The 15,764-nt window shown below is 43.4% G+C and overlaps 1 protein-coding gene across 1 annotated transcript; it reads right to left on the bottom strand.

Moving 5' to 3' along the window:
* Positions 1 to 7,945: 7,945 nt before the first annotated feature.
* Positions 7,946 to 13,831, bottom strand: nrn1a (neuritin 1a). Its single transcript, XM_055929247.1, has 3 exons — positions 13,559 to 13,831; positions 10,579 to 10,723; positions 7,946 to 9,448 (listed from the first exon to the last, which is right to left on the bottom strand). Exons 1-3 carry the CDS (start codon positions 13,611 to 13,613, stop codon positions 9,220 to 9,222), a joined length of 429 nt encoding a protein of 142 aa, XP_055785222.1. The 5' UTR covers positions 13,614 to 13,831; the 3' UTR covers positions 7,946 to 9,219.
* Between the last annotated feature and the right edge of the window lie 1,933 nt (positions 13,832 to 15,764).

Genomic DNA, 15,764 nt, shown 5'->3' with positions numbered 1-15,764 from the left:
CGTCTGTTTAGAATGCACTTAGCTTCATCTAGGGATTGGGAAAAAGTGTGACACCTCACCGGCCCCTGAGGACTGAGGTGTGTTCATTTCGCTTGAATGTTTGTTACGTTGCGGAACGATTTGGACTGAATGACACGTTTTCCCAAAACATTCTTGTACGTTCTTGAACAGACTTTGAGATACGTTTCCTCCGTTGTGGCTTTAAGCAATGAGTGACGTATTTAAAGGGTGGTGCATTTTGAACCCTAAACCTAACCCCTCCCTGTTTTTCAACTGGTCGTTCAGTAGAGCACCGTTTCCGTTCAATTGAACGTTCTATTGTGTTTTTTTTGTACTGAATGCAGCCCTGGAGTTGCCCATCCCTGGCTAGTTAATGTAGGAACTCACCTTGGTCCTGACTGACTGATTGGCTAAGACAATAAAGAATGAAAGCCTCTAGTGGCCAAAAGGCCGTTTTAGCATGGTCAGTGCCATTTTTTGTTTATTTGAATTTTTATTTAACCTTTAACTAGGCAAGTCAGATAAGAACAAACTCTTATTTACAATGATGGCCTACCCCGGCCAAACCCGGACGATGCTAGGCCAATTGTGCGGTCCCTATGGGACTCCCAATCACGGCCGGATGTGATACAGCCTGAATTCGAACAAGGGACTGTGTCACGCCCTGGCCTTATTATTCTTTGTTTTCTTTATTATTTTAGTTAGGTCAGGGTGTGACATGGGTAATGTTTATGTTTTGTTGGATTTGGGTGTTTATTTGGTAAAGGGGTTATGGGGTGAAATATATGGTTTTGTGTTGAGTGTAGATGTCTAGCGTTGTCTATGTCAGAACGTTTGTAGCCTGTCTGTCTATGCACAACGTTTGTAGCTTCACGGTCGTTTTGTTAGTTTGTAAAGTGTTTTGTGTCGTGTTCATCTTCGTCTTTTTAAATAAAAAAAAGAGAAGATGTGTTCATATCCAGCTGCGCCTTGGTCCTCATTCTCTCCAGTACACGATCGTGACAGAATTACCCACCATAGGACCAAGCGGCATGGAAGGCGGCAACAGGACCTACCTACACAGGATTCATGGACATGGGAGGAGATACTGGATGGTAAGGGGCCGTGGGCTCAACCGGGAGAATATCGCCTTCCTCGTGAAGAGCTGGAGGCAGCTAAAGCCGAGAGGAGGCGATATGAGGAGGCAGCACGGAGACAAGGCTGGAGACCCGTGAGTACAACCCAAAAATTTCTTGGGGGGGGCCTTAAAGGGAGTGTGGCGAAGTCAGGTAGGAAACCTGCGCCTACTCCCTGTACTTACCGTGGAGAGCGAGAGTACGGGCAGACACCGTGTTACGCAGTAGAGCGCACGGTGTCTCCTGTACGCGTGCATAGCCCGGTTCGGTACATTTCAGCTCCACGTATCGGCCGGGCTAGACTGAGCGTTGAGCCGTATGTCATGAAGCCGGCCCAACGCATCTGGTCACCAGTGCGTCTCCTCGGGCCGGCGTACATGGCACCAGCCTTACGCATGGTGTCCCCGGTTCGCCTACATAGGCCGGTGCGGGTTATTCCACCTCCCCGCACTGGTCAGGCGACGGGGAGCAGAGAACCAGGTAAGGTTGGGCAGGCTCGGCGTTCAAGGGAGCCAGTACGCCTGCACGGTCCGGTATTTCCGGCGCCACCTCCCCGCCCCAACCCAGTACCACCAGTGCCTCCTCCACGCACTAGCTATATGGTGCGTGTCTCCAGCCCTTTACCACCAGTGTCTAAACCACGCACCAAGCCTCCTGTGTGTCCCCAGAGTCCTGTGCGTCCTGTTGCTGCTCCCCGCACTAGCCCTGAGATGCGTGTCCCCAGCCCGGTGCCACCAGTCCCGGCACCACGCACCAGGCCTACAGTGCGCCTCAGCCGGCAGGAATCTGCCGTCTGCACAGCATTGACTGAACTGCTCGTCTCCCCAGCGCCATCTGAGCCATCCGTCTCCCCAGCGCCATCTGAGCCATCCGTCTGCAATGAGCCTGCAAAGCCGCCCGTCTGCCATGAGCCTGCAAAGCCGCCCGTCTGCCATGAGCCCACTGAGCCGCCAGCCAGACAGGAGCCGCTAGAGCCGCCAGCCAGACAGGAGCCGCTAGAGCCGTCCGTCAGACAGGATCTGCCAGAGCCGCCAACCAGACAGGATCTGCCAGAGCCGCCAACCAGACAGGATCTGCCAGAGCCGCCAACCAGACAGGAGCAGCCAGATCAGTCAGCCAGCCATGAGCAGCCAGATCCGTCAGCTAGCCATGAGCAGCCAGATCCGTCAGCTAGCCATGAGCAGCCAGATCCGTCAGCTAGCCATGAGCAGCCAGATCCGTCAGCTAGCCATGAGCAGCCAGATCCGTCAGCTAGCCATGAGCAGCCAGATCCGTCAGCTAGCCATGAGCAGCCAGATCCGTCAGCTAGCCATGAGCAGCCAGATCCGTCAGCTAGCCATGAGCAGCCAGATCCGTCAGCTAGCCATGAGCAGCCAGATCCGTCAGCTAGCCATGAGCAGCCAGATCCGTCAGCTAGCCATGAGCAGCCAGATCCGTCAGCTAGCCATGAGCAGCCAGATCCGTCAGCTAGCCATGAGCAGCCAGATCCGTCAGCCAGCCATGAGCAGCCAGATCCGTCAGCCAGCCATGAGCAGCCAGATCCGTCAGCCAGCCATGAGCAGCCAGATCAGTTAGCCAGCCATGAGCAGCCAGATCTGTCAGCCAGCCATGGGCTGTCCCTCAGTCCGGAGCTGCAGTCCCTCAGTCCGGAGCTGCAGTCCCTCAGTCCGGAGCTGCAGTCCCTCAGTCCGGAGCTGCCATTCCTCAGTCCGGAGCTGCCCCTTCCCCTGGTGCTGCCCCTTACCCTGGTGCTGCCCCTTACCCTGGTGCTGCCCCTTACCCTGGTACTGTCCCTGACCCTGGTACTGACCCTGACCCTGGTACTGCCCCTGACCCTGGTACTGCCTCTTACCCTGGTACTGCCCCTTAGTCTGGAACTGCCCCTGAATGCAATGGGGTTAATGTGGAGGGGGGTCGTTTGGAGGAAGCCTAGGAGGTGGTTAGGTACTGTGGTGACGTGGGGACTACGACCAGAGCCGGAGCCGCCACCGTGGAGGGGAGCCCACCCAGACCCTCCCCTAGACTGTGTATGGTGCGCCCGGAGTTCGCGCCTCAAGGGGGGGGTTATGTCACGCCCTGGCCTTATTATTCTTTGTTTTCTTTATTATTTTAGTTAGGTCAGGGTGTGACATGGGTAATGTTTATGTTTTGTTGGATTTGGGTGTTTATTTGGTAAAGGGGTTATGGGGTGAAATATATGGTTTTGTGTTGAGTGTAGATGTCTAGCGTTGTCTATGTCAGAACGTTTGTAGCCTGTCTGTCTATGCACAACGTTTGTAGCTTCACGGTCGTTTTGTTAGTTTGTAAAGTGTTTTGTGTCGTGTTCATCTTCGTCTTTTTAAATAAAAAAAAGAGAAGATGTGTTCATATCCAGCTGCGCCTTGGTCCTCATTCTCTCCAGTACACGATCGTGACAGACTGTAGTGACACCTCTTACATTGAGATGCAGGGCATTAGACTGCTGCGCAACTTGTGGCCATTGAGGGTTCCACCATGCTTCCACTATTTTAAAGTAGTCAACGTTATCAGCTAGGTGGGGATTCCTATGGCTTGTAGCCTCAATTGCGCTGCACATGCTGGCACAGACGCTATAATGGCACAGATATAAAGATGTGTCCTCTATCTATCTCTATGGCTTAGACCTACATGTAAATGGTGCTTAATGAACAGCAGGACTGGATGGTTAAGAGCTGTCCATGGTCCTGAAAGACTACAGGACCTAAACAGAAATCAGGGCTTTTAACCATATCTACTCCCATGTTCAATACTTTGGCTGCTACAAACTGCCATTCTTATCTACCAAGTTCAAACAAAGATCCGATGTTCTTCAGAGAAACTAATACAGGAAGCTTCTACTGGGTACATCAATGCAACTCGTGGTAAATAGTTAATTGCTGAAGCAAGAACCTAAGGCCAATTTGGCCGCAATACCCTACTTTGATACAGTGTGAGGGCTCTCTTTGTAAGAGGAGACCTTGAAAGGTGAGGCAGAATCTTATTGAGACTGGCACAGGCATAGGTACATTGGATGTCTGCCAACATCAACGTGAAATATGTAATTGTTTGCTGAAGTGACCAAAATGGGTGTTCGTCCTCTTGCTCTTCAAAATTCCTCAGTCTGCATTATATTCTGATCTTGTTGAATTATATCTTTGGAAAACATAAATAGCTTATTCTTGATCTTTTTTTGGTACGCATGGACATTTTTTCCCCTTGTTAATCTTTCATATCTTATTGGCAGCTTTTTCTTTTTGAACTTGTGTGTGGTGTATGGTAAGCTATCTTTTGCATTAAATCACATGGTTCAAATAGGAATAGGTTACTTAGTATTCTGATAGCACATGGTTCATGTGCACACGCTTGCTGTTTGGGGTTTTAGGCTGGGTTTCTGTAAAGCGCTTTGTGACATCAGCTGATGCAAGAAGGGCTTTATAAATACATTTGATTGATTGAATGATTCACAGACAATTATAAACTGTTTGGTTCGAGCCCTGAATGCTGACTGGCTGGAAGCCGTGGTATATTAGACCGTATACCACGGGTATGACAAATCATTTATTTTTACTGCTTTAATTGTGTTGGTAACCAGTTTATAATAGCAATAAGGCACCTCGGGGTTGCCTTATTGCGTTGTGCTTAAGAACAGCACTTAGCTGTGGTAAATAGGCCATGTACCACACCCTCTTTGGCGTTATTGCTTAAATATAAAATAGCCAAAGAAACAAAATTACCTAGCATTAAACATGTGAATACAAACATGCATTAGAGAAGTATATGCCTATACTTTGATAAAATTGTATAGGCCTATAGAGGCTAATTCTGATGTACACTAAAAGACCAAAGGTATGTGGACACCTACTCGTTGAATATCTCATTCCAAAATCATGGGCATTAATATGAAGTTGGTCCCCCCTTTGCTGCTATAACAGCTTCCACTCTTCTGGGAAGGATTTCCACTAGATGCTGGAACATTGCTGCGGGGACTTGCTTCCATTAAGCCACAAGAGCATTAGTGAGTTCGAGCACTGATGTTGGGCGATTAGGCCTGGCTCGCAGTCTGCGTTGCAATTCATCCCAAAGGTGTTCGATTGGGTTGAGGTCAGGGCTCTGTCCAGCGCAGTCAATGTCTTCAACACCGATCTCGACAAACCATTTCTGTACGGACCTCACTTTGTGCACGGGGCATTGTCATGCTGAAACAGGTACTAACCTTCTCCAAACTGTTGACACAAAGTTGGAACACAGAATCCTCTCGAATGTCATTGCATGCTGTAGTATTAACATTTCCCTTCACTGGAACTAATGGGCCTAGCCAGACCATGAAAAATAGCCCCAGACCATTATTCCTCCTCCACCAAACTTTACAGTTGGTACTATGCAGTCTGGCAGGTAGCGCTCTTCTGGCACCCGCCAAACCCAGATTTGTCCGTCGGACTGCCAGACGGTGAAGCGTGATTCATCACTCCAGAGAACGTGATTCCACTGCTCCAGACTTCAATGGCAGTGAGCTTTACACCACTCCAGCCGCCGCTTGGCATTGCGCATGGTGATCTTAGGCTTGTGTGCGGCTTCTCGGCCTTATGAAGCTCCCGACAAACAGTTATTGTGCTGACATTGCTTCCAGAGGCAGTTTGGAACTCGGTAGTGAGTGTTGCAACCGAGGACAGATGGTTTTTACGTGCTACACACTTCAGCACTCAGTGGTCCTGTTCTGTGAGCTTGTGTGGCCTACAACTTTGCAGCTGAGCCATTGTTGCTCCTACACGTTTCCACTTCACATTAAAAGCACTTACAGTTGACCAGAGCAGCTCAAGCATGGCAGAAATTTGAGAAACAGACTTGTTGGAAAGATGGCATCCTGTGACGGTGCCACGTTTAAAGTCACTGATCTCTTCAGTAAGGCCATACTACTGCCAATGTTTGTCTATGGAGATTGCATGGCTGTGTGGTCGATTTTATACCCCTGTCGGCAACGGGTGTACTTTTGTATACTTTACATAGTGTATGTAGTAAGCATGTGCCATGAAAGACAATCAAATGTGGATATGTGTTGTTTTTCATCAGTCGACTGTAGTTTGAATTAAGAAGAATCTCAATATAGTCGAATTTTCTGTCATGCTGCTAAACTTTAATAACGAAAACCTGCCATGGTGACTCAGCCTGCTTCAATTCTTCAACTCATATGCCTAAATATGCACACAAAAAAATGCAATTTTTCATTTTAACCAAATATTGTATCGTGCTTCGTTTGAAAAAGGATATGAAGCTATTTTTATGCATTATTCAAATTGTGATTATTATTTTTTTTACTGATATAGGGGTTTCGTCATTATAGTAATATATGTATTAGGCTGCTACTCATAGGAAATTTCACAACATATGCCTCTTTATAGGGAACAATATAGGCTATAACAGGCGGTGCTTCGTTAACGATGAGCTTGAATAGAACTAGGGAGAAGCTCCGGAGTAGAATGCATGTCCTCCCTGAGGATTTCAGGGAGATACCTCGCGGAGGCGATAACAGCCGCTCAAATATTTCTGTTGGAGCTTGTGGTTTTGTTACTACGCTATTATCCAGTAGAAAATATGGAGAAGGAATAAAGTAGGCTATAGTATTTCGAGAGAGATAACGTATGACGTAATAGGCTTGACGTTATAGGCCCTACACATAAGAAAATCAAACCAACAAACGCTGTATGCAATGTCATCCTTTTGCTCAAGATAAAAAAATGATTGAAAGAAAACAAATAGAAAATAGAGGCAGATTGTACGCTTGTCTCTCTTCTTTGAAAGAGAGATGGTCATTCATTAAACTTTCATCCATATTAATGCAGGAGCACGCTTTTGAAATCGAATCTGTATTCCGTTTGGGACAGGAAATACAAATGAGATTCTGATTATATGTCAGCAATATTCGTCAAAAAGTGTTTTTAGCCTCTTTGCTTTACCAATGTATATTTCATATTGCTTTACCACTTTTTAACATATAGGCCTCAATATTTAAAAAATCACGTGCTAAATGTGTTGTTTTAACACTAGGGCTCATGCCACGCAAACGCCTGTCGCCTGCCACTCCTATTCTCGATTCCATGTAATATTCTGCACGGCCATGGACGCATGTATTAAGATGCATTTCGGAGAGAGACAGAAGGATTTTTGTATTCGAAATTCTGTAGCCTGTTTCAATGTTGCTATATTTTCTACCCACATTAGCCAGTCATTTTGAGATTTAACGTTTTTGCTCAGATAGACAAACATCAATAGTTGGTCAGTTGCTGTCTCTCCCCTCCTCAAATCAATACTCGAAGCTGTAGTTCTTGCAGGGCTGACTTTCTTTCTTTCTTATTAATAATGCAAAACGCGTCTGCGTCTGCGTGTGCGTGCGCGTGCGGGTGCGTGTGCATGTGTGTGTGTGTGTGTGTGTGTGTGTGTGTGTGTGTGTGTGTGTGTGTGTGTGTGTGTGTGTGTGTGTGTGTGAATCCTAAATGATTGGCTGCACCAGCTCGTTTGCTTCAAAGCCATGAATGAACCCAACACCCAAAGACACCTGTCATCATCAGCTAGGGGCGGCAGGGTAGCCTAGTGGTTAGAGCGTTGGACTAGTAACCGGAAGGTTGCAAGTTCAAATCCCCGAGCTGACAAGGTACAAATCTGTCGTTCTGCCCCTGAACAGGCAGTTAACCCACTGTTCCTAGGCCGTCATTGAAAATAAGAATTTGTTCTTAACTGACTTGCCTAGTTAAATAAAGGTAAAAAAAAAAAAAAAAATGCAGTTTACACACCAGCAATGTATACATTTTGGGAGCATAACTAAGAATAGAACCACACACTTATTTTCGAACATGAACTGTTTTATTTAATATTCTTCATAATTTTAGCAATCTGATTTTTTTTATATACCTGGATAATAATCAATCTGTTTTTTTTTTAACTGTTTGAGATAAATTAGACTATCATTTTTTTTTTCAAAATTAATTTGATATACATAGTCTCTTATTTACTTAAATTATTTGGAATAGTCAGGTATTATATGCAACATCCCCAAAAACAAACAAACAAACAAACAAACAAATAAACATAATACACATCTTTTTGAAGGCAGTGAAACCGGGTCTATGCCTTGGCAACATCAATAAAAGCTAGCAAAATGTCGCTTCATCCAGCGATTGATTTCGCGTTCTGAGTATTCTCGTGCTACTGTTCTTCTGGGGTGTATGGTTTCGTGTAGGTTATACCCTAGGCCTAGGGGTAGCCTATATTTCTTCATAAATGGATGGTAATGTGCTAACATAGAATGGCAACAGTCATATCACTCTTCAGCCATTGTTTTCGTTCCGCTACATTGGCCAAGTTTAAGTCATCGTATTGCCATCATTTTTACTTAATAACCAACCATCAAAACGTACCATTGAATGCCTGTAGTCATTCCTGAGATCTCTTTTTTTTTAAATTCTTATTACTATGCTATTTATATCTATTTTTTCCTAGGGTGATGGTTACAGACATCATATGAAAGTAGAAATATCAGATCCTCAAACAACCTTTTCGATTTATACTTGGCTCGACATGATACATTTGGCAAATTAAAGTAAATCAAATATCTAAATGGTGAGTATAGGAGACCGACCTGGAGCAAATTGCCTTTCTGTTGTTGAATTCGTTGAGGCAAGCGTGTCTCGCATTAGCCTACAGAGTATGAGCAGCTTGCAATCTGCAATCACCTGAAATAACAGGGATGCCTAGTCTAAGGCTACTAATATAAATAATTAATTGTCGACTTTAATACTATGCCATTCCACGATTGTATGCGGGCAAGGATCCATCAAAATTTCATTATCATTCCAACTCAACACCTGCTAAATATTTAATGTAGTTGACCCCAGGTCAGACAAATATGGTGGAGCAGTCCCAGAAGACGGCCTGCCAATGTCTCTTGCAAAATCAGGTCGCCTTCTCCGGATGAAGTAGCCTATAAATCCATTTGGGTGTAGATGAATTCAAACGTCTTTTGTTTTGTATTTTTTGTGTGGATAGCTAGCACTCGTTTTCTTTTTTTCTTTGTAATTTTTCCCCCCGCTTTTTTCTTTGTTGTTTTTTTCTTCTGCTAAAATGCAAGCCAAGTCACTAAGGCTGAAAGTGCCGTTAGAAGCATCGTGAGACCAAAAGGAACTGTGGATTTGGAGGCCCCGTTCCCCCCACCACAGAGTTCAAACAAGCTCCCTCGGAACTCCAAGTTTCTGGACTCCTTTTTGAGCTTCTCCCATAGGTCTGTTGCTCCTTCTTGGCAATCCGCCAGCGCAGTGGTCGCACATGAGTGGAAGTCATCCCAATATCTGCAAATCAAATGTAAAAGCAATTAAGAAATGCTTTACGTTATGTTAGCCTACTGTTGACAACTTGTTTTCTCTCCTTATTGGTTGTCTGTGCTATATTCGAATAGCCTAATAGTTTGCTTTCAACACAGTTGTAATAATATTAGAAATCCAAAAAGAATTCCAGCAATAAATGCATAATAATAATCCGATTCTATTTTTGTATTGTAATCTATAGTCGGTCGAATAGCATAGTCTAGTATTAGCATCTCCCTTGAAGGCTAAACGAAAATCACGTTGCTTGTAATCTACACACTCTGAGAAAGATTCCCTAAAGTCACGTGATTGTATCTAACCGCTCCCCTCTCTCAATTCTATACAAGGGGCTTTGTTGGCATGGGAAACGTGTGTTTACATTGCCAAATCAAGTGAAATGGATATACAAAAGTGAAATAAACAATACAAATATTACACTCACACAAGTTCCAAAAGAACAAAGACATTTCAAATGTCATATTATGTCTATATACAGTGTTGTAGCGATGTGCAAATAGTTAAATATGGGTGTTTTCTCTCTCTCTCTCTATCTCTCTCTCTCTCTCTCTCTCTCTCTCTCTCTCTCTCTCTCTCTCTCTCTCTCTCACACGCACACACGCCAAAGTCATCTGCACGCATGCTCGTCCATCCCTCATTCTCACATCCCCAACGTCCAAGCACATGCACAGTTGCATTAACATAGTAAGAACAGTGGCTATAATATCCCATTCACACAAAGGCTATACATTTCAAAGGAGCCACTGCTTAATTTTGTTTATTCATATTGAGACACCCGGTGGCGCGTGGCTCCCCCTGATCCTGACTCCGTATCTAATCTAATCGAGGCTGTTGATATTGACCCCGTCAACCCCACGCCACGTCGATAGTATATCTCATTGCAATTATGGAGTAAAGTGCGAATAGGGGGAGTAGCCTAGCTTATTAACGTGCTCCTGCTGCCTGCGATTTTCATGATGGAGCTGTCGAATTAAACTGGGGGCTCTACTGCCATCTGGCACCAACCGGTTTGGTATATGGGGTGCAGTGCGCCTGCCCCTTTTTGGATTTGATCAAATTCTGCATGTCCCCCTTTTTAAAAAATGAATTCAACTTACATGCAGATGGTCTGCAGATTTTCCTTCTCATCCAGCTCCTGTGGATAGTTGGCCATATTCTCCCCGAGTTTCAGCAAGCAGTTGGAGAACCCTTTGAATACTGTATCACATTTCCCTGTCGCTCTCACCGCCTGTAGCAGATAAGCTGGAATTGGGGGGGGAGAAATGTATTTATTATTATTTTTAGGATCATGTTTTTTTCTCATTCCAACATTCGATAGCATATGTCTTATAATGACAGGGTACGATAATAGTTGATTTTTATGGTGATACGTTTTCATTTGATCCAGTTTGTCCATTCATTCATGTATTTTTCTTAATTTAGCCTTCTGGGTAGTTTAAATGGGAATGTTTACAACTTAACCCTATAACTTATTGTCAAGAAATGTCTAAACATTTTCGCATAATATAATGCTAGTTTTAACATATCCAACAATTGTACATCTGCATTTGATCATACAATCTATTTGGAGAATGCGTTGTGTGATCCCAGCCCAGAAAATGTGTGCAACAGCGACAAAGGAGGATGAGGTAATGCACCGCCGAGATGGAAAAGGGGGTGTGTTTCACACTGCATGGCTTTTGTGAGTGTGTGGGGGGTGGGGGTCTTGTGGCACGCTATAGTAAATTGTAGTAATATTTGTGTCTGTGCTTATTCAACCATATTAGGGGCGTTCTCCGTCTATAATTTGTTGAACAGAGAAAATTACAGGGTTTGTTTGCTAAACGTCCACGCCTTAAATCCAACCCTTTTGACCCTCTCGTGCTCAATGTTGAGGTTGTCAATGGTGGGACGCACCAAGCTTCTCTGGTTCGTTAAGCAAAAGATTCGCTCGATTGATCATTTGTTACAATGTTGTCCCATGTCGATTGGTTGCAGAATAATGCACCGTGAAGGCTACACGGTTAGGCTATTTATCAATAAATAATAAGGGAACGACAGCGATGGACTGGTTTCATTTAAATGCATCAGTGTAGCCTGGAATAGCCTAGTATTGGGAGCAAATACTAACAACCTCAGTTATAAGTATTTAGGTTTGGATGATGTGTTGATAATACAGGCATCATTCGTTAAATTGCGTTGTAAAAAATGTGAGGCTACTGTCATTGCCATCATGCCCTATCAAATCAAGATGTTGCCTACAGGCAATCCAATGTCACCAAATATGCTATGCGGAAATGTGTAATAGATTCTGACAAGGTCAAGTAATAAATGAATGTTACTGCGTCTCGAGCAAGCGGATTGCAAATGATTTTTGCAGGGATGATTTACAAAGGGGCAACTCGCGAGATGATATTATCGCACTTGCATTGTAAAATTACACATAACCCCCATATATTACTTCAACGTGTGCCGCTCTCAATTGGCACAGACCCTGTTTGAAAAATCTCTTGTAAAATGTGGTATCCTAATTATTTTTATACGTGCAATAACAGGGTTGAAATGACTATGCCCTCTATCCCATTTTCCTGTTAAGGACAATTTCTGCTAAATGTGTTAAATTAAGACATTGCCTAGAGAATCGATCACACGTGTTTCTCACATTTATCATATAGGCTACCTCAGCTTTCAGCTCCAATAGATAGCCATATAGCTACAGTAGCCTGAATACTACTACCAGTCACACCCACACTATAGATATAGCTAAAGCAGAGTTAACTCGCAGAAAATGTTCACGGCACATAAACAAAGAATAACCCTCAGAATTACCAACTCTGCGGACGACCCAGTCAAAGACGAAACACCTAATATCCAAATGATAAAAACGACTTTCCACAGCCTATTGCGTTCTCGTTTCGTAGGCTAATGTTAAACGTTAGCGATACCACATCTCAAATAAGCGCTGCAATACATTGACATGGCTAGCCTACATTTTTTTACGGGACAAAATGACACCATAGCTATAATCGAAATATATCCTCCAAATGGATTAGGCCAAATAGCCCCATATATATAGTTGTTTTCTCTGTATAGTCGCCTACATTCTTTTGCTGAATAGAAAGCTCCTTCGTCAAAATAAAATATATTTTTAAAGACATTATATTTTCGTAGACCAAATATAGTCTAATAGTCATATTCGTTAATGAAAAAGTGTCTAAATCCTATTTTACATTAGACAATTATCATATCGCTAACCTATACGCGATGCATTTCGTTACAGAACAATAAACGATGCACCTGCTAGGCACTCATATTATGAAAGTGCTTGCCTTTAGATGCTGCACGTCTTTTAGTTCAAATTTTCATTCACAAAGCATGTCAAGTCAAAGCATTTCTGTTTAGTCTTTTTTTCACAATGGCTCGGCTGCTGAATTATTTATAAATCCCTTGCCACTACAGGATTCTGAGGAGCAGTTGTCTTACTTTGGCAGCGTTTGCGTTATGCAATGCAAACGAAAGACTGGCCTATTTGTGCGAACGTCCCCGTACACGTTTCCAATCGAAATTACAGATGCATTCTTATAGAATTTTAAAAAGAAAATACATTTTTTTGTTTAAAATCATTTTTTTGTTTAGAATCTCCTTTATAACGAATGGAGAAAAAAACGTGAAATGTGACATAGCCTTTGGTTTGTTGTGTCTATTATTGTCGGACGAAATTAGCTCATGCACACCATTGTATATAGCCAGATAATAAACTGATCCCATGCATTCATTGCAATAAAAGAAATACAGACTTGTTCCTGGAAGAAACGATCGAACAGTTGATTACAAATAGTTCGCAGGTTGACATTTATCGTTATGAATCTTGCCCTGGATGGAGCCAGATCCGAGCGATTTCCACTAGATTAGCCAATTGCAAAATCAAAATGAGCTAAATTCAGAGAAATTACCAATCTACAGAGCTGCCTCCGGTACAAGAGTCATGCCCATAAATGCCACCCTGCAAATAGTTTGGCTTTCATTCTTAACAATTCGCTAATCATTGTTAAATGAAATATAAAACAATAACGAATCGACCGTGAAAGAGTCACTCACCTAACTGAACAGCAAGAAACAGTGAGATATATTTGCCGGACCAAGTTAATCCCATTCTACGTGTGGTAAAACCATTGGCGTATGCAGATCTTAAAAACTTGGAAGGAAAAACGATGTTGAGGTCTGGGCATCACACATAGCCATCAACTTCCAGCAGCATTCACAGACTCTTGCTTTTTCTCCCGTTGCCTGTTACACTCAGTGTGGCGAAGAGGAGTGAAATGGTGCACCCCTTGTAAAGCGAGGGCGGTGATGGCTCTTTTTTTTTTTCTTCACTTTCTCCCTATCTCTCGCTCTGCTTCACGCCCACATCGCATGCTTGACGTAAAGGTGACTGTTGGACTCCCCCCTTCCTCCCCCTAGCCCACACCTTACACATACAGTCATTAAAAGACCTGTAGTGATATCTGGGTCAAGGGCACACGTGCGCGCCAAGGACCACACTGGTGGTGTCTGGAGAGGTGAGACTATGGACTCAGAAGTGACCAAATGCCCCTTTTCTTTGTGCCATCGACAGAGAACTAATAAGAATATGCCAATATTTATCTGATTTGTATATTTGTGGTGTACTGTATTTATTATAATATTTAATCATATGTTTACTATGGACAAAAAAGACACAATTTCTGCCCAAAAACGCTGTTTATCATGCTACTATAAATGTGTCCATATGCCTATATGTTATACATTCTACACGAGCCAAATCGGTGACCTTGCGTTTAGGCTATTCTTTTCAAAGCTAAGTAAACTCTCATTCCTCACGACAGCCTATGATAGGAGAAGCAGATGAGTTAGGACAACCATATGTGAGATGTAGCCCAGATATAGCTCATTGCATGGGAATGCAATTCTTTATTCATCAACGCAGCAACGCCATCCAGTCTGACCTCTGGAAACGAATGCCGTTAAAATACTTTAATCCAAGTCCAGATAAACTACATATTCTCTCACATTTGACAAATGTGTTCAGTCGTAGGCTATTCTGAAATGTATATTGGAAAGCCCTCGCTGGTACAGAGTGTATTCGCAAAATGTTTTCTTCACATTGGTAACCAGGTTTCCGTCGAACCTTTTTATGCGCGTAAAGTACATGTCGGATAAAACATGTCATGACACGCCTGATTGAAATAGAAAATGTGTCGGTAAACCTTCCAAATATCTACGAAAATAATACGATAGACAAGGTGGGATTTTTTTGTCAGTAAAAATATTATGCGAGAAATGTCGGTGGAAACGTTTTTATGCGCAAGTATTGATATGTAATAACCATCGTATCGAAGTAAACTTTGAGTCACGCGATTACATGTTTGGTGGTCGTTCCACTATGACTCGTCGGGAAAGCATGCAGTTTATTAGGCTACAGATGAAAGAAGTTATGATGAACTTGAAAGGTAAAGTGCAAGGTGATGAGCTTGATGCTCCTGTCCAATAAATATCTTATTCTGGTGACATGATCATTGATGCTTGGCTGCCATTTGACAAATAAAAATGATCTTGCATTTTTGTCCAAAACAATCTCATCATGTCTGCTTTACCTGCATTGTATCTGCGGCTAGAGCGCACATACCAGATTGGGCACATCGCTATATAACACATTTTCTTTGTGAGAAAACGATCAGTAGAGTTGTAAATGTGATGTATTTTTTATTCGGTACATGGGAATTTAACTGCAAATGGTATTTTTATGTGCACTACATCATCACGCACATACTTTTATCCGCAACACGTTAATTTGATGGAAACACAAGTGGTGGGAAAATGCGCGTTTTGTTTTAATGCAGATTTTTTCTTATATTCGCATGGAAATCCGTCGCCAATTGGATGGAAACCTAGCTACTGACAAGGAAAAAAAGAAAACCTTTCCTCGACATTAAAACTGATGTGAATGACGAACCCACTCACACAGTCATTTTAGATTCAGTGTCTGTCGCAAGGTGTCTTATGGGAAGCTGGGCCGTGTGTGTGCGCGCGGGCGTGACGCTATACCGCTATTATAAAAGAAGAGGGAGGGAAAATTCTGCTCTCTTCCTCACTGACGTCAGCGGAATTTGTAACGAGCCAATGAGTTTCACTTTTTTCGTGCCAGACCCGGCGCACCCACCAGAATACTAAAAAGTTTCCCGCAGGCGGCTTGATGAAGGAGAATCCCCATGCAGTGAGAACTACGGACGGCGGACGAGCACCCTCAGTCTTTACTGAGTAGGCT

Source organism: Salvelinus fontinalis, chromosome 7 (assembly GCF_029448725.1).
Source record: "Salvelinus fontinalis isolate EN_2023a chromosome 7, ASM2944872v1, whole genome shotgun sequence".
Lineage (NCBI taxonomy): Eukaryota > Metazoa > Chordata > Actinopteri > Salmoniformes > Salmonidae > Salvelinus > Salvelinus fontinalis.
The sequence above is the reverse complement of the archived record's forward strand: the minus strand, read 5'-3'. Positions and strand labels throughout refer to the sequence as shown.